This window comes from Phocoena sinus, chromosome 10 (assembly GCF_008692025.1).
Source record: "Phocoena sinus isolate mPhoSin1 chromosome 10, mPhoSin1.pri, whole genome shotgun sequence".
Classification (NCBI taxonomy): Eukaryota; Metazoa; Chordata; class Mammalia; order Artiodactyla; family Phocoenidae; genus Phocoena; species Phocoena sinus.
The window spans coordinates 18,290,348-18,312,112 of NC_045772.1; the positions used below are offsets into that span (position 1 = coordinate 18,290,348).

A 21,765-nucleotide genomic window follows, 5' to 3' on the forward strand; every position below is an offset into this window, starting at 1 on the left:
AGTGATTTAAGGTAATGAAGTTTAAGTACCCCTGAAATAAACATGCTAAACCAGGAAAGGGAATTGAAATTCTAAGCAAAAGCGTATCGAACGTAAAGTTAGCAGATCTCTGGTCACACTTGAATTCAAGGTCCACATAGACAGCATTTTTAGGTGTTCGTTAGGATTTTAAATAATACCTCCTCTGGGAGGTTTAACAGCTGCAAGACATCATCATGTTATTCTTACCTTCAAAATTTTTCATTACCATTAACTAACAACCTGTGAAAACATTTTCCAAAGTTTATTTTTGGTTTGCAGTGTCTCCCCATAAATGTTTCTCTATAACTCTCATAAGTATTTACAATTCCCCAAGAAATGCTGTGAAGCATGCGATCTTTTGCAAGTTCATTATGAAATGAGCCTTTCTTGGGCGGGTGTCTGGCGGCTGTGCCTAGTCTAACGCTGTGTCCCCTCAGGAGTGTGTTCTCTTTCATTTTGTGTAGAGTTGGTCCGTGACAGGAATGCTTCCCAAAGTACAGAATGCTATCGGGGAACTCTATCTGGAAATAGGGATGACGCAGGAAGGAAGGCTTCTGGTACTTCCAGGAAGCGTGGTCCAACCTGATGGAATTCTCATCCAGCAACTTAAAAGACAACCAGGACTTGGTGAAGCAAAAAGGTAGGGTGGGCACGTGCAGAGGGCATAAACTCTTGTGGTTCAGAGTCAGACTCCTGGGCTCTTCTCACCTGTGAAGAAAGGGGAATGGGTGTGTGTGCTTTGCTTGCTTGCTTTTTTGTTGGGCTGCTGGGCGTGTGAGGGTTGAGCATGAGCGCTCCTCTTGTGACCAGCCACCCTTTTAGAATGTTGAAGGCTGTTGTGATGTACCTCACACTGCTTTGAGTAGTAAGAGGGCCACTCAGAGCTTGACTGTGAAGCCAGCCTTTCTGGTTCAAATCCCACCTCTCCACTTACTGGTTCTTTGCTTTTTATTTCTTTAAAAAAGTTATTTACTTATGTATTAATTATTTTAACTTTAATTATTATTTTTTGGCTCTTTGCTTTTAGACACAAGACTTAGCCTTTCTGGGTCACAGTTGTCGTTATTTGTAAAAATATAGGAATAAAAACGGCACCTACGTTGCATGGTCGTTGTGAGACTAAAAGCGTTCAAGGGAGACCGTAAAGCACACAGGATGGTGCCTGACACATAGTTAAGTACTCCTTCATGGTAGCTCGTTTATTTATTCTCCAGTATTCGATGCCCGACGCTGCTGTGGCACCACTAATGGAACAAAGAACGTTCGGTGAATGCAGATACTAAGCATTTTTACTCACTGATTTACACTCAGACTAAACATAATGTCTAGAATTATGTCATATTTAAATGGCTGTGTCAATTATCTTATGTTGTATAAGAAAGCACCCCAAAACTCAACAGATTAAAACCAACAGCCAACAAAGGATCATACTCTTTCTGAGCTACAGTCCTACTCTTTTTGAACTATAAGCAAAAGATCATCTAGTCCAACGGCTGCACTATACAGATGAATATGAATATGAAGGAACTTTTCTATGACAGGTTACCTCATGGGTGTGTAGAGCTCAGTCTTTAGGACAGGGAGACCTGCGTCTCTACCACTTACTAGTTGCATGGTCATGACCCATGGCAACATAATGACACTCCCTGTACCTCGGTTTGTTTCCTTAACTCTAAAATGCTAATGGTTTTCACCTCATATTATTGTTGCAAGGAGCAAAAAAAAAAATGGATGTGGAATACCTGGTTTAGAATAAATACTCAATCACATGCAAAAAAATAAAATAAAATAAAGTAAAATAAAACCAACAGCCACTTATTACTGCCCATGTCTATAGGCCACCAAGGGGATCCCCCTGGTCCAGGGTAGGCTCAGCAGATCTGGGCTGGGCTCATGCAAACATCTGTGATCCGCTGGCAGGGCCAGTGGGGCTGGCTGGTCTCAGAGGACTTCACTCAGATGTCCGGTGGTTGTCTGGCTGGGTGACAGGGTTCGGGTCACGTGTTCTTCATCCTTCGGGAAGACAGCCCAAGCCTGCTCACCCAGTGGTTGCACAATTCCGAGAGGGAGAGCACAGGTTTACGCCTAGGCTCAGAACTGGCATGACACCCCCTCTGCTGCATTCGATTGGTCACAGCAAGTCATCAGGCTTTATTCCATGGCAGAGAAAGAGACTCTGGTGCAGAGTGGCATTGCAAAGGGGAGTTGGGTACAGGTTGGCATGGAGAATCACAGCTGTTTTTACAGGCTACTGTAAGATCAAAGGTCACCTTGGGCAAGCTACTTACCCTCTCCGCATTTCACCTGTAAATCCACTTTTATGGTAACAGTTATCATTCGTTTCATGCTTACAATGTACAAGGCACTTCATGCTCACAAGCTCTTTTACCTTCAAATATACCTCACGTGGTATGTATTGTTACCCCACTTTACAGATGAAGAAACTGAAGGTCAGAGAGATGAAATCAACTACGTCAGCTCCCACAGCTAGCACCTCTGGAGCTGGGGGTCCAAGCTAGGCCTATCTGACCCTAAAGCCTGACAGCATTACTCCTTGCTATGTGGCATCTCTTCTAGCATTGGCATTTATAAAGCTCTAATCCTCCATACATAGAGGCTAGCTTCTAAGTCATCCTAATGTAGGCAGGGCTGGTCGTGGACATGCTGGGACCTTGGTGAGCAGAGGAAACCAGTGTGGGAACCAGGGACACTTCTGTGGGTTCTGGGACTGGCCTTCTAGAGCCAGCCGGGCTGTCCAAAGCACAGAGTTCCAAGGATTTCGGCAGACCTTGGCCTGGTATAGACAAGTGTGGTTCTCCAAGGGGGTGAAAACAGCAGGTGGGGCCGGCTCCTGGTGAACAGGGATGCTCAGAGGTAGATCAGTGTCATTAGCAGCAGCTTTTTTTTTTTTTTTTTTTTTTTTTTTTTGCGGTACGCGGGCCTCTCACTGTTGTGGCCTCTCCCGTTGCGGAGCACAGGCTCCGGACACGCAGGCTCAGCGGCCATGGCTCATGGGCCCAGCCGCCCTGCGGCCTGTGGGATCCTCCCGGACCGGGGCACGAACCCACGTCCCCTGCATTGGTAGGCGGACTCTCAACAGCCACCAGGGAAGCCCTAGCAGCAGCTTTGATGGGAGTGCACTGTACTTCCGGTCTCTTGACGAGGGTCAGGTGGGGATTCAGGGTCTAGGCAAGCAGATAAAGGGGGTGGGGAGGGGATTCCAGCCTGACCAGGGCTCACACATTCAAAAACTCTTTACTGAGCACCTGTCGGGCACCAGCAGCTTGAACAGGACAGAGTCACCAATGCTGCCTCCGAAAGGAGGTGGCACATGACACACAAGGGAGCGGACACATGCAGTAATTACAGGCTGTACTAAATGCAGTGAGAGACACAAACAAGAGATGGAGGTAGAGCATAAGCAGGGGGAGGGACCACCTGTGAAAGGGTGGTCAAGGGGCATCTCCAGGAGGGGTCATTGAAGCTGAGACGTGACAGACTGCAGGAGACACATGTGGTGGGGATGGGGGCATTCGTGGCAGAGGGAACATCGGGTGCAGAGCCCTGAGGTGGGAGAGGGCTCGGCTTGTCCTAGCAATGAAAAGAGGCCTTTGTGACCTGCTGTGTGTGTGGCACAAGGAACTATATTCACTGTCTTGTAACAACATATAATGGAAAGGAATCTGAAAAAGTACACACATGTGTATATATATATATAAATAATTGAATCACTTTGCTGTATACCAGAAACTAACACAACATTGTAAATCAGCTATACTTAAATAAGAAAATTAAAAAAAAAAAGAAGCCTTTGTGAACAAAGGACAGGAGGCATCTGGGCTCACATCCTTCAGGGCCTCGGGCCCCAGGAAACATTAGGATTTTATTATCAGTGCGAGGGAAAGCCTTGCAGGAGTTAGGCTGGGGATGACATCGCCTGATTTCTGTTCTGAGGTCACGTTTGCTGCTGTATGGAGAATGGACGTAGGGAGACCAGGCACATGGCTGTCCCTCCCTGGTGTGCAGATGCAAGGCCTGAGGCCCTGGAGTGGGCACTGGGCAACGAATGGGGTACTATTGATGATGGGAAAGATGCTTTGTGATAATTTAACGGTAATCCTTTATAATTAATAGTAAATTCCTTAGCACAGGGAGTTAAAGCTGCTCTGTTTACTGCTAGCAATGCTCTAGTAACACCTTGAAGTATGATTATGATTCTTATCTCTTTCCGTAAGAAAGTATGGCTGAGAAAACCATAAAACTGTCTACTTTTTAGAAGTCTATTATTGTTAGCATATCTAACTTTCAATAACTAGCAAAATTTAGGCCTTTGCAAAGGGTACATTCCCAAGGCAGTGTGTATCTAGGTACAGCCCATTACTTATTAATTAGGCTTATGGGGCTTATCCACGTGTTTCTTGTTGTAAGGCTGTACCATTTTATTGTTTCTTATTGCAAGGCTGTACCGGCTGGCCTTCTCTAGGACTTGGTTACCATGGTGATGGCTGGTTTCACTACATCCGTATTCTCACTCTGTTTCTGACCTGTTCATTTGCAAAACAGACTTGGATTTGGTTTCAGTCTACTGCCTCAGCTCCTCAGCCCTATAACTTCTGCACACACACAAATTCGTTATAGAAAAACCAACTCCATGCAATGTAGGTCAGTAATTGATTTATTAAGAAAAAAACCCAGCTGTTGGCAGCGAGGAAGAAATGCTATTAAATGACCTGCCTAGTGACATCTTAACTCTTCTGTGGAAAAAAAGCCTTGAGCATCATCTTCTTTGCCAAAATTTGTTCCCTGCAGGCAGAGTGCTGAACAACCTGGCAAAGTCAGCATCTAAGGAGTACTTAAAAGAAACCATATTCTGCAGTGTGCTACTGAAATGTCCAGCTTACTGGACGACACCTGTGACCAGGCTACCATGAAATACACTGAAGGTGTTCTGATGTAAATGTGTGTTTTTGCTTGAAAATGTTTTATTTTCTGTACTAGCTGTTACGGTTATGATTAATATACTTAACCCATCCTCGCTAATCCATTTCCCAACTAACTGATTGGGTTAAGAAAGGATGAATTGTAACGTTTCCATCCTCTGATTCAGTGGTTCTCAACCCAGGGGCAGGCTTGCGCCCTATGGGGCCTTTGGCAATGTCTGGAGACGCGTTAGCTTGTCACGGCTGCGGGTGTCGTTATTGGCAACTAGTGGGTACAGGCCAGGGGAGATGGCAAACATTATATAGGACCCTTCGCAACAAACTGTCCAGCCCCAAATGTCCATAGTGCTGCGGTTGAGAACAGTGCCCTAGTTTCTTATAAAGATGTACACACGTCTTATCGATCCCTTTGAAAGTCTCAAGTCTCTGCTAATATAAACTGCTCTGCTGTTTTGTGTCATCCTGTATAGAATAAACGACGTTTATGAGCATTATTTTTGGTGGCACAATGAAGGTAGCCAACATGTATCGTGCCCAGTAAGTCACGCACATGCATTTTATTTTCAGATCTGCTGCCGGAAACGCTTCTCTTGCAAAGATGAAATTTCAAGAATGCTTAAATATCAGGAGAAGTTTGGTGAGAAAAACATCCTAGTTGGAGAAATTATGGAATTTTTAGCAGATTTACTGTTTTTCCCACTGAGACATAGTTTTTATGAAATGTTTCAAGTAGTGTGGCTCCTTTCCCCACCCCGGGTCCCTTCAAAAAACCCCACTAGTGACAGGGAGGTCAGGGGTCACTCATCGGGGCGTCTCACTTCTTTGGTTCCAGCCTTGTGCAGAGAAACTCACCGTGCCTGAGAGTTCTGCCCTGATCTATTTGTCAGGACACTGACCATGATATATCTGAAAGGAGCTCCTAGCCCACAAACCGTTTAGAGGTTTTGGCAGGAGGAAAAGTAAAAAGGAGGACAACGCCATCGTGAGTGTCTCCCAGCATCACCCCAGGCCTTGTGAGGAAGACCTATGCATTGTACTTCAAGCCTCTGTGGACTGTGTCTCCGGTACCATACCCCACTGGTCTGTCTTCTGCAAGACCTAGGCCAGAGCCTGCAGTGCCTCAGACCCCACTTTCGTGCCACCCCTTCTCGCCGGGGAAGACCTCTCACTCACTTGCCACGGGTGGGGCTTTCCTCGGCTCTCCATGCAAAGGGGTTCTGCAGCGGCAGAGACAGGTTGGACTCACCTCCAAATACATGGAAAAGCAGCGGGGTATGCGGGGTCAGTAGACAGAAAGTTACTAAGAGGAAACGTCAGGGGTACGGATGGGGGTGGATTCTGGCTAAACAGACGTAACAGGATTCTTGCTGAAGGCAGGCCAGGGTGATCAGACGTCACCTGGGGGATGGTGCCGGTGAGGATTCTCGCTGGTTGGACCATGCAGAGAAGAACACCGAAGTCCAAAGGTTGGGGCCTAGTTGAAAATTGCTCAGAAGAGCCTGAGTAGAGTTTGGTCAGGAGAGACTGTCAGCGTCTGTGTTTAAAAGAGGGGTTGTAGGGCTTCGCTGGTGGCGCAGTGGTTGAGAGTCCGCCTGCCGATGCAGGGGACACGGGTTTGTGCCCCGGTCCGGGAGGATCTCACATGCCGCGGAGCGGCTGGGCCCGCGAGCCATGGCCGCTGAGCCTGCGCGTCCAGAGCCTGTGCTCCGCAACGGGAGAGGCCACAGCAGTGAGAGGCCCGCGTACCACAAAAAAAACCCCACAAAAAACAGACAAACAAACAAAAAAAAGAGGGGTTGTAGGTATTACTGTCTGGATCTAATCTATGTTAGGATTTGCCAAGCTCGACCACTTCTTCCTTTGACAGGTTGGTATGAGAGAAAGTTCTTTGTGAGTCCACAGAGAGTCCACCATCCCCTTCCTTTGGCCCAGCCTGCACCCTTGCACAGCCAGTTCAGCTGGCTGAAGGGCCAGGGACGCTCTAGGTGAAATTGTAAAGTTGTGAGGTTTTGTTTTTGTAGCCCCTCCCTCTCCCCTCCCTGTTGGCTGTCCTGCCTTTCACTTTTCCCTTTCCACCATCCTTGAGAGAATTTCCCTCTCACCAGGGAGGTGACCTGTTGTCTTCTGGCTTTTGCTCCCCAAGAAAATGTGATGTGACTCATCTCTAACGCAGAACTGCACGTCAGTGTTAACCCTTTCGAAGAATATTTACCTTGAAAAGAGTAGCCCCAATAAAGGAGTTTCTAAGGGTAAAGTGACCAGTGCTCTGTAGTAGTGCTGAGATGTTGGGCTCTGGGGTCCTGTTGCCTGGATTCAAATTTTGTTTCTGCCGCTTGGTAACGGTGAGAACCTGGGCGCATACTTAGCATGTTGGTGTCTCATTTGTTTCCTCATTGGTAAAACGAGAGTGGTGGTAGTGTTTTCCTTGCAGGATGATGGTGAGAACTGAGAGATCTTCTATGTAAAGTGCTTGGAAGAACGCCTGGTGCACTGAATTGATAAATTGAGTTCTTAGTATTATTATTTTGCTCCCCAGCAGGGAATTTTTGAGGCACTTGACACTACGTAAGCTGACTTTTGTTCCTCTTAAGGTCAGCGCTGTGAGCAGAGAACAGGACCTTCTTTAGAGAAGCAAAAAGCTTGACAGTAGAGCCATTGCCTCATAAAAGAGAAATCTAAACACGTAGCTTACTGACTGAATCATCTCTGCGGCCCGGGCTGCCCCACCATGAATCCAGGGAGGGCAGCGTGTGACTCACCAGACACTTAACACTGCCGCCGTTCAACGTGCATGGCCTCTGTGTCAGAGGAGCTGACCGTACTTGGCAGTCTTCTTTCCAGACCTCATTGTCAACGGTCAGCCTTCCGAAACGACCGAGAAGCCTTTATCCTTACTGAAGGTTGTCCTTAGGTGACCGCACCTTCCACGTTGGTTAAGACTGGGAGATTTTTGCTGTGCCACTCAACTCACCTCTCAAACATGTGGAGATCCTTTGTTTTGGTGGCCAGGGGCCCTCAAGACAGCTCTCATGCACTAGGGAAATGATCAGAGGGTCCTAAGGGGCCTTGGAGGGTGGGGATGGGTAGGGATGGATTCATGAGGTCAAATTACAAAATTAAAAGTAACCCTCCCCCAACTCCCCCCTCCCCCCGGCGCCCCCTCCCCCCAGGACAGAGAAGAATGGGCAAACTGGCTTAAGAGGAACGGGGATATGTTCTCAGTGAAATCAGTGAATGTCACCGCTCTCTCTCTCAACTTTGTCTCCATTCATCAGCAGCTGTCCTTTCATCCGTGTCCCCTCCAGACAAGTGTCTCAATTGCCTCACTCCCGGCTGACGTCACTCGCCTCTCCCTCCACCCACCTCCGTTTCGCCTGCTGCCATGAACGTCATCAGGAACATCCTCGTTGTGTCTCTTTGCACTTTGATCTTGTTGGTCGTCTGCTGCTGGAGGTTTTGACAGCATCCATGGCTCCCCTCCTGAGATATGCTCTCCTGGTTTCCGAGCTACCCACCCTCATGGCCATCTTCTCTGATGATGCCTTCTCGGTTTCTTTCGTGGGTTTCCTTTTTCTCTTCCCGACTCTCGTCCAGATGGTGGTGCTCTCGTGGGTTCAGTTCTTGGACTCTACATGTATCAGCCGGGGTGCCGCGACCTCACCCGTGCCCAGGGCTTCAGCCAGCATTCCCTAAGGCGATGGCTTCTCGTCTCCATCTCCTTCTCAGACCTCCATCATCAGCTGCACACGTGTGCATCCATCTGCCTATTGGGCATCTCCGTTTGGGTATCCAAAGTCTTCGGGCAGTTCAGAGTCAATATTCTCAAGCCTGAAAACATCCACCCCTCTCCTTGACAAAATGCATCTTCTCCCATCTCACCCAGTACAGACACCATCTTTAACGACACATTTTCGTGGTATTTATTATCAGTCACCATGCTAAACCCACTCCCTACATTTTCTCATTTAATCCTCACAACAGCTCTGTCATCCTCATCTTGAACACGAGAAAACCGAGGTTTAGGAGATTAGGATCCTTGACTGGCTTTCAAATGGTAAGGCCAGGATTAGCACCAGGGGGGTCTGATTGCAGAGCGTCACTACCAGGCACGCTTGACCTCAGAGCTCAAGCTCCTAACCTCATCGTCCTACTGCACGCGCAGATGCCAGCGCTCCCAGCACCAGGACCACCACCTTCCGTGTGACGCCAGGACTTAGCAGGCCTTCGGTCACATCTGTGGCCACTGCGTTAGCTCAGACCCTTATCATTCTTCCTCTGGACCAACTGGTCTCCCCTCCCATAGCCTCACCTGCTTCAGTTTATCCTCCGCACTTGCACCCAGGTGAATTTTCTAAAACGCAGGTTGGATCACATCACTGTCTTAATGAAAACTCTTCAATATTAAAGTCCCAAACCCCTAGGTTTGCACTCAGTGTCCTTCACAGGTGGCTGGTCCTCCGTTTCACCCTCCAGTCTCTCCTCCTACCCCGGGAAATTCTCTGAGGGCAAGGGTTAGCCTTCCTCATTTCTGAACCGCAGCCCCAGTGCCAGCATTCCGTGAATGTTTGTTGGATAAATGGATGAATGCCATGCTTCTTGGATGCAAAGCCTTAATTAGATTTCTCGTTTCTAGATTCAAAGGAAGCAAGCAATTGAATATTATAAACCAGTGATAAAAATAAAGGAAAATGCAGGCACTCTGGCCAGCTCCTCACTCGTCAGGAAGCAGCCGAACATTAGCCTAAGTGATACCTTGTGTAAGTTAGGTAATTGCTTTGATGTATTTCTGTTAGAAGCAGATGACTTTCCCTCCGTCTCACCTGCATACTTTGCTTATTTTTTAAAAAGCCTTCATTTTTGAAGCAACTCCTGTTCCACATACTTTAAACTTTTTTTTTTTTTTTTTTGCGGCTTATTTACCTTCCCTCATTAGGTAAGTGTCTTAGTCTGTTGCTGTAAGTACACTGGGTGGGTTAAACAACAGAATTTTATTTCTCACAGTTCTGGAGCCTGGAAAGTCCAAGATCAAGGTGCCAGCAGATTTGGTGAGGGCCCATCTCCTGGTTCAAAGACAACTGTTTTCTCACCATGTCCTCACATAGTGGAAGAAAGGGGCTGAGAGCTCTCTGGGGTCTCTCTTATAAGGGGCACTAATCCCATTCGTAAGGGCTCTATCTTCATGGCCTTATCACCTCTCAAAGGCCCCACCTCCTAATACCATCATCTCAGGGGTTAGGATTTCAACATAAGAATTCTAAGGGGGACATAAACATTCGTACCACAACAGAAAGATATCTTTTAAAAGTCCTTTCCATCCCATTTTTCATTCTTTTGTAGGCAAAGCACCATGCCGAACCACACCCCTCTCCTGTCAGGGTAGTTTCCCTTCTTTCCAGTTCTGTTTTAAGATGCAGTTTCTATAGCAGTAGCCTTTTCATACTTATTCCTGTGTTGCTAAAGTAACATGTGACCAGAAATAACACGATGGGCCCACTTTTGATTTTACTCATGGGACTCAGTGCCTCAGATCTGGTGCAGAGATTTTCTGATTAAAGATAAACATTTAAAACTTAAAACGAAAGTTAAAAAGATTGAAATGAAAAATTGTGGCCTTAAATCTTATCAGGAGGATTGGGGTTGGGTCTCTTGCCTCCTCTTGGCCTCTGTTGCTTCTGTCATACTGTTCTGTTTCCCTTCATGGGAGGAGTTCTGATTCTGTCTCTGAGTTTCTTCCACCAGAATGTTGATATTATTACCTGTGGTTTATAGTGACTGTTGAGTCTCTTCATCCCTGGTACTGGATTGGTTAGGTGGAATTTACTGACATTTTATGGGTGGTCCTCCAGGGTCACTGTTGAAGAACTCAGGGGCCTCTGAGAGAAAGGTCCTGCTTTCCAGGCTCTGCTATTGCCAGGGACCAGAGTAGCAGGACCTCACGTTTTACTGCCTCAGTACTTATTTGACTCAGTAGCCCATTAGCTTGTTCTGCAAATGGTTGCCACGCGTGAATTCTGTCATTTGGCTGGAGCATCACTGCCAGACTTGGGAACTGAGGAGAATGAGAGTTGAATTGGAGGCTGCAGATAATGTTTGGATAGGAGGCTGGGGACAGGCCACAGCTGGAGCGTGCGGTAGGTGTAGTCAGGGATGTGATTCCCACAGACAGCACTTGCCAACTTTTTTGCCTCCAGTGAGTGGGTTCAAATAGAGTGAGGGTTCAATGAGGGTCAGACAGAGACCTCTCAGCCCTTGGGCAGCTTTGTTTCTTTCTTTAAGTAGGCTACACTAGAAATCTCAGTTTCTATAAATGCTACAACTAGAAAAATTTTGAAACATTGTCAGGGCTCCTGAAATCTCATTGCCACAGGGCACAATCGACTTCAGCCTTAAAGGGTGTTTTTTATCCCCAGGCTGATTTTGACCCTCAGGACAAAAAGTCTGGAGAAACTTGATCGTCATGGCTGGGGGTGGGGAGTGCACATTTAGTGGGTGGAGGCCTGAGAGGCTGCTAAACATCTTACAGTGCCCAGGACAGCCCCCGACAATAAAACATTACCTAGTCCAAGATGTCAACAGCGCCAAGACTAGGAAACCCTGACCTAAATCAACCACTTCCCCCAGCATGTATGCTTGTCATCCATATTACAATAAAACAGGATTGCTGTCAGCCTAGTCATTTGCTGACAAAAAAGCCTTAAGATACTTGATATCTGCAGGGAAAGAATATTTTCTATTTTCACTCTACAGATTTAGTAGTATGTGCGTGTGTGTGTGTGCGTGTGTGTACTTTTTTTTTTTCCCAGTAAGCATGTCCTGGCTGAGTAAAGATATTGTTTATAAACAGGAATTGCAGATGCAAATCTAGAGAACATTTATGGGAAAGGGACTAGTTTACCTGATCTGGTTGCTTTGCCTAATTTTTTGTTACTAGTTTTGGTGGCTTGTCTGTGGTGAAAGTATAATATATTCATTTACTTTCCGATAAGAGGGTCTCTGGCAATCACAGTGTTTTGGTGACTTCTTAAATAATTCTTTATGATAGGTTTCAATTTTACAGTCAATTTTCAACGTGGTTACGATCAAGTATTTTTCTGTAAGGAGCACTTTCTCGCCATTATTTTATAGTTTTTCCTACCTGCTGGTGATTGAAGTTGATTCATTTCACATAAGGCCCGCTCCAGGCTCACAGAAACATCGTGCGTGGTTAAGTCAGCTGTCAGGGCAGAATTCTTGTGCTTCTGTTTCAGTCCCTGGTGGTGAGAGCTGATGGGTGTCTTCAGTACAGGAGGATGAGAGCCTTGGGAGGGAAAGGTAGACTAAGTTTATGGAGACCTTGGAATCAGTTGTTCTTTGACATATTTTTAGTTTTCCTATGTAGGGGCAGAAAAACGTTTCTTCCATCTTCTTAGGGTCCCTGGCTGAGCCTGAAAATTAAATTGAAAAGGCAGACTTTCACCACCCTTGTTCCACCTGACCCTGCAGGCAGAAATTTGAGAGGCTGACTTTGGTAAGAAGTTCTATCTCCTGCGGATTTTATTAAGAAGCCCAGGATCTCTTAACAGCAGCTTCTGGACCAAGCAAGGAGTACTAGATGATAGAATCCCACCTTTGCCACCAAAACTGTAGGGGAGAAAAAAAATTTTTTTTCCTCTACCCTCCTAGGTTCTTCTGCTGGGGCCCTGTAAAATTAGCCTGAGAAAAGATTGATTTAACAAGAGAAAAATCAAACAGAAGTTTACTAACGTGTGCATCACACTTAACACACCTACTCAGGGATGAGCAACTCCAAGGGGTGGCTTGAACTTGGGGTCTATATACTAACTTAGCAGGGGAGAGGGATGGGGGAGAAAAGGCCCTCATGGAAAAGCAAATGACTCTTTGGAAGGATAAATAGGCCCTTAGGAGAATAGATGATATGGTAGTTTGTGGCAGTGTCTGTCTGGGTGTGGTGCTGGCTTCCTGTCCCCTGCCCCCTCTCCCGGGGAGGGGACTTAAAACACTTGAGTCCTTTAGGGAGGCTCTGCTTTTAGGCACATAAGGGCTCTCAGGAATCAAATGCCTTGGCTTGTAATAATTCTAATGTCAGTGTGGCCTACTTTGGGGTGGCATATCGTGATCCCCTTTATCTACCTTTAATGGAAAATGTCTATCTACGTGGAGCGTGCCTGAGGAACTCATAAAATAAGAAGGAAGCCAGAACCACATGTAGCTGGGACTCATCGTTAGTCATTTTTTTTTTTTTTTTTATAAATTTATTTATTCATTTATTTATTTTTGGCTGTGTTGGGTCTTCGTTTCTGTGCAAGGGCTTTCTCTAGTTGTGGCAAGCGGGAGCCACTCTTCATCGCGGTGCGCGGGCCTCTCACTGTCGCGGCCTCTCTTGCTGCGGAGCACAGGCTCCAGACGCGCAGAGCTCAGTATTTGTAGCTCACGGGCCCAGCTGCTCCGTGGCACGTGGGATCTTCCCAGACCAGGGCTTGAACCCGTGTCCCCTGCATTGGTAGGCAGACTCTCAACCACTGCGCCACCAGGGAAGCCCATCGTTAGTCATTTTTAAAGAAGTTTTGGGGCCTCTGTAGTAAAAGTGTTACCGAACGTTAGTCATCAAAGCGATCCTCTTTAAGGATTTTTGCACTGAGGGAAGAAAAGAACCATGGTGTATGACGCATACACTGTATCTATTCAGTGAGGATTTAGTGCTTTATACATTGTAATGCATGACAGGATTATAAGGATGTGTTATCTTAACCTAACCAGTTTGTAGGTCTGGGGTGGTTTGGGAGATTCATTCACCCGGTTAAGATAAACAAGCCTCCTACAGCGCACCCTACCCCGCCCCGCCCCCCCCCCCCCCGCCCCCCGCAGCTCTCAGCCTGAAGCTGCCCATGTGAGTGGCAGCCCAATCACCCAATCACAAGTCATTGCTTGCATCTGCCTTTGTGACTCTGGATTGGAGGCTCTTGTAAGAAACTTTCCTTTGTCTGAGTTTTTCTCCTTGTGGGAGCAGTTCCTCAGGCGCTCTGCAGGGGCTGCTTACTACTTTGAAATGGTCTCCTAGGTCCTCCAACGTGAATTTTATGAATGCCGTATGGCCTGTACTTCAATCTAAATGACAATTTGTCTTGGTCTTTTCTAGATGCGGTAATAGACAAATGGGATGGGACAGATGGGAACTCTGTCCCCTGTGCTCAAAGAACCGTCCTGGGGGATCCCCCGTATATGGGGGATCCAAAAACAAACGAAGTTAATTTCTCCCTTTAAGCAAATTCTTGTTTTGTTAGGAGGCAAAACAAACCTATTATAAAATATATAACACACGAAACATTTAAAGCACAGCCTGGTTGGAGGAGGCTGAACTGGGTTTTAGTTTTTGCCTGGCCATAGCCAGTTATGTGACCTTTGCCAAGTCACAAGTGCTCTGGCCCAGGTCTATCTCTCCGCTCCATCTGTAACTAAGGATATAGGGTTCTTTGAAGTTCTCTGCAGAGTTACTCTTCCATGTTTACATTTAAGGGAGACAGTCATCAGTAGCAGGAGGTTTTCCAGGGAAAGCCTCTCGGGAGGAATGCTTAAGGTAGATGGAGGGTGTGAGTTGGCCGAGGACGAGGCACTGCTAGGCAGGGGATGTGCATGAATGAGGGTAGGAAGGGAGGAATAAACAAAGACGTGGAGAAGACCAATTGGGAGCTGGCAGGGGGGCTATGAGAAAGGGTGGGATGGGAGGTGAAGACGTAAGAAAACAGGCAGTGGTAGGAGAATCGAGGCAGTGCACTGATTTGAAGGCAGTTCTGCCTATGGGCAAGTGGAGATTTAAGACTGAAGAAGGCTTGGGGGCCAATTACCCTTTCATGGTCTTATTCTGTTTAGGAGATTGTTTTGGAAACTCTTTAGAATCATCGAGAACGCAGCAAGGCTGTCTGAAGCCTGTCTACAATTTCAGAGTGAAGTGTGTAAATGCACGCCCACCCTCATTACTTCTTCACTCAGCTCTATTTTCCTTCATAGCACACTACCTAAAATTATGTATTTATTTATTAGTCTTTTTTGCCATTTAAAAAAATGGGAGTATATTTGAGTTACAATGTTTCAGGTATACAGCAAAGTGATTCAGTTATATAAATATATATGTGTATAATTTTCCATTATGGTTTATTACAAGATATTGAATATAGTTCCCTATGCTATACAGTAGGTCCTTGTTGTTTATCTGTTTTGTTAGTAGTTTGTATCCCAAACTCCTAATTTATCCCTCCCTCACCTTTCCCCTTTGGTAACCATAAGTTTGTTTTCTATGTCTGTGAGTCTGTTTCTGTAGTAAGTTCATTTGTATTATTTTTGTAGATTCCACATATAAGTGATATCATGTGATGTTTGTCTTTCTCTGTCCTATTTGCTTCGCTTAGCATGATAATCTCTAGGTTCATCCATGTCGCTGCAAATGGCATTATTTCATTCTTTTTTATGGCTGAGTAATATTCCTTTGTATACATGTACCACATCTTCTTTATCCATTTATCTGCTGACAGACATTTAGGTTGCTTCCATGTCTTGGCTATTATAAATAGTGCTGCTATGAACATTGGGGTGCATGTATCTTTTTGAATTAGAGTTTTCATCTTTTCTGGATATATGCCCAGGAGTGGGATTGCCAGATCATATGATAAGTCTATTTTTAGTTTTTTAAGGAACCTCCATACTGTTCTCCATAGTGGCTGCACCAATTTACATTCCCACCAGCAATGTAGGAGGGTTCCTTTTTCTCTACACTCTCTCCAACATTTATTATTTGTAGACTTTTGAATGTTGGCCATTCTGACCAGTGTGAGGTGATACCTCATTGTAGTTTTGCATTTCTCTAATACTTAGTGATGTTGAACATCTCTTCATGTGCCTATTGGCCATCTGTATGTCTTCTTTGGAGAAATGTCTATTTAGATCTTACTAGTTTTTTAAAAAATCTGCCTTTCTTGCTAAAAAGAAGGAACTTGATCTGTCTTTCCACCATTGTATGCCCAGCTTCTGGAACAGTGGCTGGTACATAGTAGGTTCTCAGTAAAAATTTGCCATGGGAATGAACATATAATGGAGAAAATGACTTTGTTAATTCAGATTTACCCTTCCACTTTAGAAAAGCAAGTATTTATTATTAAGGGTATTTTAATGTTAATGATGTGTATTATAATTCATTCATTAATTCTTTCAACAAATATTTACTGAACCTTAAAGCAGTAAAAACAGATTTTATTCAAGACTATTGCAATAGGGGGAAAGAGACATTAGTACAGGACTGGGTTCAGTTCCAAATATGGGCATGGGCAAGTGGGAATTTGTAGCCAAGGAGTAGGGTGGGGGTCAGTGGATAGAAAATTACTAAGAGGCAACACCAAGGATAAGGGGAATTCTGGCTAAACGAACCTAGCAGGATTCTTGTTAAAATTGGACTACATAGAGATGAACATAGAAACCCAGAAGTCAAGCCTAGCTGAAGAAGAGTTCAGAGAGCCTGAGCAGAGTTCGGTTAATGAGAGAATCTTTGCCAGGTGACAATCTCTGTTTTGGTTCCTGGGGATATAGCAGTGAGCAGGACAGGTAGAGACCCACACTGCCATCACTGAGCTCACACTGAGACCAACAGCTGTCAGACAACTAAATACAAGACTGTTTAGCTGCAATTGTGGAAAATGCCACCATAGAGATCGTGGTTGGACAACTAAACACACAGTGGCTGCACCACAGTTGTGCAAAGTGCTATCATGGCAAAATACAAGTGCTAACAGGGGACCTTGATCTGTTAGATGAAGGGGGATGGGTCGGGGGTGCTTCTCAGGAAATGACGCTGCAACTGAATGTGAAGGTGGATTTGCTTGTTGAGCAAAGTGGTGGGGAGGGAAAGGAGTCATCTAGGCCATGAGGACAGAATTTGCAAATCTGGAAGGAACAAAAAGGGCCAGTGGGGCTAGTATGCAGGGACCAATGTGGGGGGGAGAGGGTGCATGAGGAGGATGTCAGAGAGGTGTCACGGGCCCCGAGGCCTGTTCAGGGATTTGGGATGTTACCTGAAGAGCAACTGACACATACACACTACTATATATAAAATAGATAACTATTAAGGACCTACAGGGAACTCTACTCAATACTATGTAATGGCCTATATGGGAAAAGAATCTAAAGAAGAGTGGATAAATGTATTTGTATGACAGATTCACTTTGCTGTACACCTGAAAGTAACACAAAATTGTAAATCAATTCTACCCCAATAAAAAAAAAAAAAAGCAATTGAAAGCCAGTGCAAGGCTTTTGCAAAGTGAGGGAGTGTTAGGAACATAGGGTCCTTCATTCCTCTAGCATCATCATCACAAGAGATTTCTCACACAGCATGCTAAAATCATCTTGTATATCCAGAGTCATGAAGGAGCTCAAAGAACCCTTTTTTTTTTTTTTTTTTTTCAGTACGCGGGCCTCTCACTGTTGTGGGCTCTCCCGTTGCGGAGCACAGGCTCTGGACGCGCGGGCTCAGCGGCCGTGGCTCACAGGCCCAGCTGCTCTGCGGCATGCAGGATCTTTCCGGACCGGGGCACGAACCCATGTCCCCTGCACCAGCAGGCGGACTCTCAACCACTGCGTCACCAGGGAAACCCTCAAAGAACCCTTTTTTGACTTCATTTGTATTTCTTTTTACTGTATTTTGACCTCTCAAACGGACTGTGAACTCCCAGGGGCAGGGAACTTATTTATTCTTTGTATCTTCAAAGCATCACAAAGAGTGCTAGCTGTGCGTAAGTACTCTGTCAATGCAGGAAGGGTGAGGAAAGTGGATAAACAGTTTCTTTCTGGGGCGTTACACAATTTTCCTGGCTTTCCAACAGAAGTGATGGCTCTGATCCAGGCTAACAACATTAAAAGAAGTGACCTAAATAGTATTTTAGCCTAATGAGAACAGTAATTTTTAGGTCACTTATTTATTTATTTATTTATTTATTTATTTATTTATTTATTTATTTATTAGGCTGCATTGGGTCTTCGTTGCTGCGCACAGGCTTTCTCTGGTTGTGGCAAGCAGGGGCTACTCTTCGTTTTGGTGTGCAGGCTTCTTATTGCGGTGGCTTCTCTTGTTGCCAAGCACGGGCTCTAGGCGGCGCAAGCTTCAGTAGTTGCGACGCCTGGGCTCTAGGGTGCAGGGTCTTCAGTAGTTGTGGTGCGCGGGCTCAGCAGTTGTGGCGCACAGGCTTAGTTGCTCCGTGGCATGTGGGATCTTCCCGGACCAGGGATCGAATCCGTGTCCCCTGCATTGGCAGGCAGATTCTTAACCACTGTGCCACAAGGGAAGTCCCTAGGTGACTTTTTAGATATCAGTTTGGATTACAGATTAATGACATTAATTGCTAGCTTGAAAGTTTTGGCACCTGCACCTTCCTTAATCTTTTATTATTACATTTAATCAATGTATAGAATACAGTATAATCTTCCAAGGGGTATATAAATAGTGGGCTTTCAGCAATGATCATTCAGATTTTAATTATACTCACAACATTTTAATGCATGAGATTATACTAAGCACATATGAAAATGGTGGATTTGTGAGAGGGTGATAATCCTAAAGTTTGTTTCTCCTTCTGATCACATTTTCATGAGGCATTTATTCAAAAGTGAAATCTCTTTCTGTTCAATATTTCCTTGAAATATTTCCTCATCTCCTTTCAGCTTCTTTGATCCAGTTTCAAGAACAAATCTTAACCTCATGAAACTGCTAATTCTAGAGATTTTAGTACTAATCCTGACATGAAAAGAGGGTTTTTGTGATGTATATTCCCTACTGCCTCTGACACAGACCAATCTTTTTTTTTTCTTCTCCTTCTCTGATAAATGCTTAGATCCGCCTACTGAGAAATCATTACAGTGGGAGGAAAAAGCAGAAATGTGGCTTTTCATACTCTGTTCTATCAGCTGAGGGTTCTATACGGAATTGTTTATTTTGGATGAAGTATGGTAGATGAACGTTATTTTACTTCCCTCTCCCTGGGATTCTTTCATAGAAGACATATCAAGCACTTCAGTCACATGTAGAAGGAAGAAATTAAACAAAGGCTCTACAGGGTGACTTTCAGTGGGGTGAGTCAGTCCTTCTTTCCTCATTTGATTTTAAAATGCTTGGCTCAGCCAGAGTCCTCTTCTCTATAGCAGGGGGTCCCTTAATCCAAAAAGTCAGCTAAGTGATACAGACAAACTTCATATTTTCATTTTAACTTAAGCATATATATGTAATTCTTTACCTAAACTTAAAAATTTGGAGTTAAGATCTTTGCTTTTAATGGGTCCTCTGATTGGAATTGCATGTCACCTTTCTCAAAATGCATCACACACAATTTCTAGTTTTGGTTTCTGTAAGGTAAGAACTTAGGCAATTGTGATGCTTCTGGGCAGGATACTTTTTTTTTTTTTAAACATCTTTATTGGAGTATAATTGCTTTACAATGTTGTGTTAGTTTCTGCTGTATGACAAAGTGAATCAGCTATATGTATACATATATCCCCATATCCCCTCCCTCTTGCGTCTTTCTCCCACCCTCCCTATCCCACCCCTCTAGGTGGTCACAAAGCACCGAGCTGATTTCCCTGTGCTATACAGCTGCTTCCCACTAGCTATCTATTTTACGTTTGGTAGTGTATATATGTCCGTGCCACTCTCTCACTTTGTCACAGCTTACCCTTCCCCGTCCCCATATCTTCAAGTCCATTCTCTAGTAGGTCTGTGTCTTTATTCCTGTCTTACCCCTAGGTTCTTCATGACCTTTTTTTTTTTTTTCCCTTAGATTCCATATATATGTGTTAGCATATGGTATTTGTTTTTCTCTTTCTGACTTACTTCACTCTGTATGACAGACTCTAGGTCCATCCACCTCACTACAAATAACTCAATTTCTTTTCTTTTTATGGCTGAGTAATATTCCATTGTATATATGTGCCACATCTTTTTATCCATTCATCCGATGATGGACACTTAGGTTGCTTCCATCTCCTGGCTATTATAAATAGAGCTACAGTGAACACTTTGGTACATGACTCTTTTTGAATTATGGTTTTCTCAGGGTATATGCCCAGTAGTGGGATTGCTGGGTCATATGGTAGTTCTATTTTTAGTTTTTTAAGGAACCTCCATACTGTTTTCCATAGTGGCTGTATCAATTTACATTCCCACCAGCAGTGTAAGAGTGTTCCCTTTTCTCCACACCCTCTCCAGCATTTATTGTTTGTAGATTTTTTGATGATGGCCATTCTGACCGGTGTCAGATGGTATCTCATTGTAGTTTTAATTTGTATTTCTCTAATGATTAATGATGTTGAGCATTCTTTCATGTGTTTGTTGGCAATCTGTATATCTTCTTTGGAGAAATGTCTATTTAGGTCTTCTGCCCATTTTTGGATTGGGTTGTTTGTTTTTTTGTTATTGAGCTGCTTGTAAATTTTGGAGATTAATCTTTTTTCAGTTGCTTCATTTGCAAATATTTTCTCCCATTCTGAGGGTTGTCTTTTGGTCTTGTTTATGGTTTCCTTTGCAGTGCAAAAGCTTTGAAGTTTCATTAGGTCCCATTTGTTTAGTTTTGTTTTTATTTCCGTTTCTCTAGGAGGGGAGTCAAAAAGGATCTTGCTGTGATTTATGTCATAGAATGTTCTACCTATGTTTTCCTCTACGAGTTTGGTAGTTTCTGGCCTTACATTTACATCTTTAATCCATTTTGAGCTTATTTTTGTGTATGGTGTTAGGGAGTGATCTAATCTCATACTTTTACATGTACCTGTCCAGTTTTCCCAGCACCACTTATTGAAGAGGCTGTCTTTTCTCCACTGTATATTCTTGCCTCCTTATCAAAGATAAGGTGACCATATGTGCGTGGGTTCATCTCTGGGCTTTCTGTCCTCTTCCATTGATCTATATTTCTGTTTTTGTGCCAGTACCATACTGTCTTGATTACTGTAGCTTTGTAGTATAGTTTGAAGTCAGGGATCCTGATTCCTCCAGCTCCACTTTTCGTTCTCAAGATTGCTTTGGCTATTCGGGGTCTTTTGTGTTTCCATACAAATTGTGAAAATTTTTGTTCTAGTTCTGTGAAAAATGCCAGTGGTAGTTTGATAGGGATTTCATTGAATCTGTAGATTGCTTTGGGCAGTAGAGTTATTTTCACAATGTTGATTCTTCCAATCCAAGAACATGGTATATCTCTCCATTTATTTGTATCATTTAATTTCTTTCATCAGTGTCTTATAATTTTCTGCATACAGGTCTTTTGTCTCCTTAGGTAGGTTTATTCCTAGATATTTTATTCTTTTTGTTGCAGTGGTAAATGGGAGTGTTTTCTTAATTTCATTTTGAGATTTTTCATCATTAGTGTATAGGAATGCCAGAAATTTCTGTGCATTAATTTTGTATCCTGCTACTTTACCAAATTCATTGATTAGCTCTAGTAGTTTTCTGGTAGCATCTTTGGGATTCTCTATGTATAGTATCATGTCATCTTGGGCAGGATACTTTTGATTGCTACCTTTTCCTGCCTTAAATCTTTTATGGTTTTCTTGTTCGCTCACAAGTTGAAAGAATTCCAAAGCATTCAGCCTGTTTTTCATAGAAAACAACTCTTTCATTTCACCCTCATATCTTCCTAGTTTGTACCATACTAAATTCAATTACCAAAATTAGACTAACAAATTCAGTTGACTCTTGGTCATGCTAGAAGCAATGCTAGTTAGGAGCAGAAGTATGCCAGCACAGGAGGGATGAACCTGCTAGCTGCAGGCATTTAGTGTGCCC

The 21,765-nt window shown here is 44.3% G+C and overlaps 1 protein-coding gene across 1 annotated transcript in view; it reads left to right on the plus strand.

Annotated features, from left to right (window-relative positions):
* LOC116761134 (putative tetratricopeptide repeat protein 41) overlaps nt 1-21,765 on the plus strand; it is an 83,975-nt gene that overhangs the window by 53,996 nt on the left and 8,214 nt on the right. The window contains 6 exon segments of the mRNA XM_032646919.1: nt 486-563; nt 565-661; nt 4,831-4,878; nt 4,881-4,974; nt 5,529-5,598; nt 6,064-6,196. Of these exon segments, the coding sequence (XP_032502810.1) occupies nt 486-563; nt 565-661; nt 4,831-4,878; nt 4,881-4,974; nt 5,529-5,598; nt 6,064-6,196 (520 nt within the window).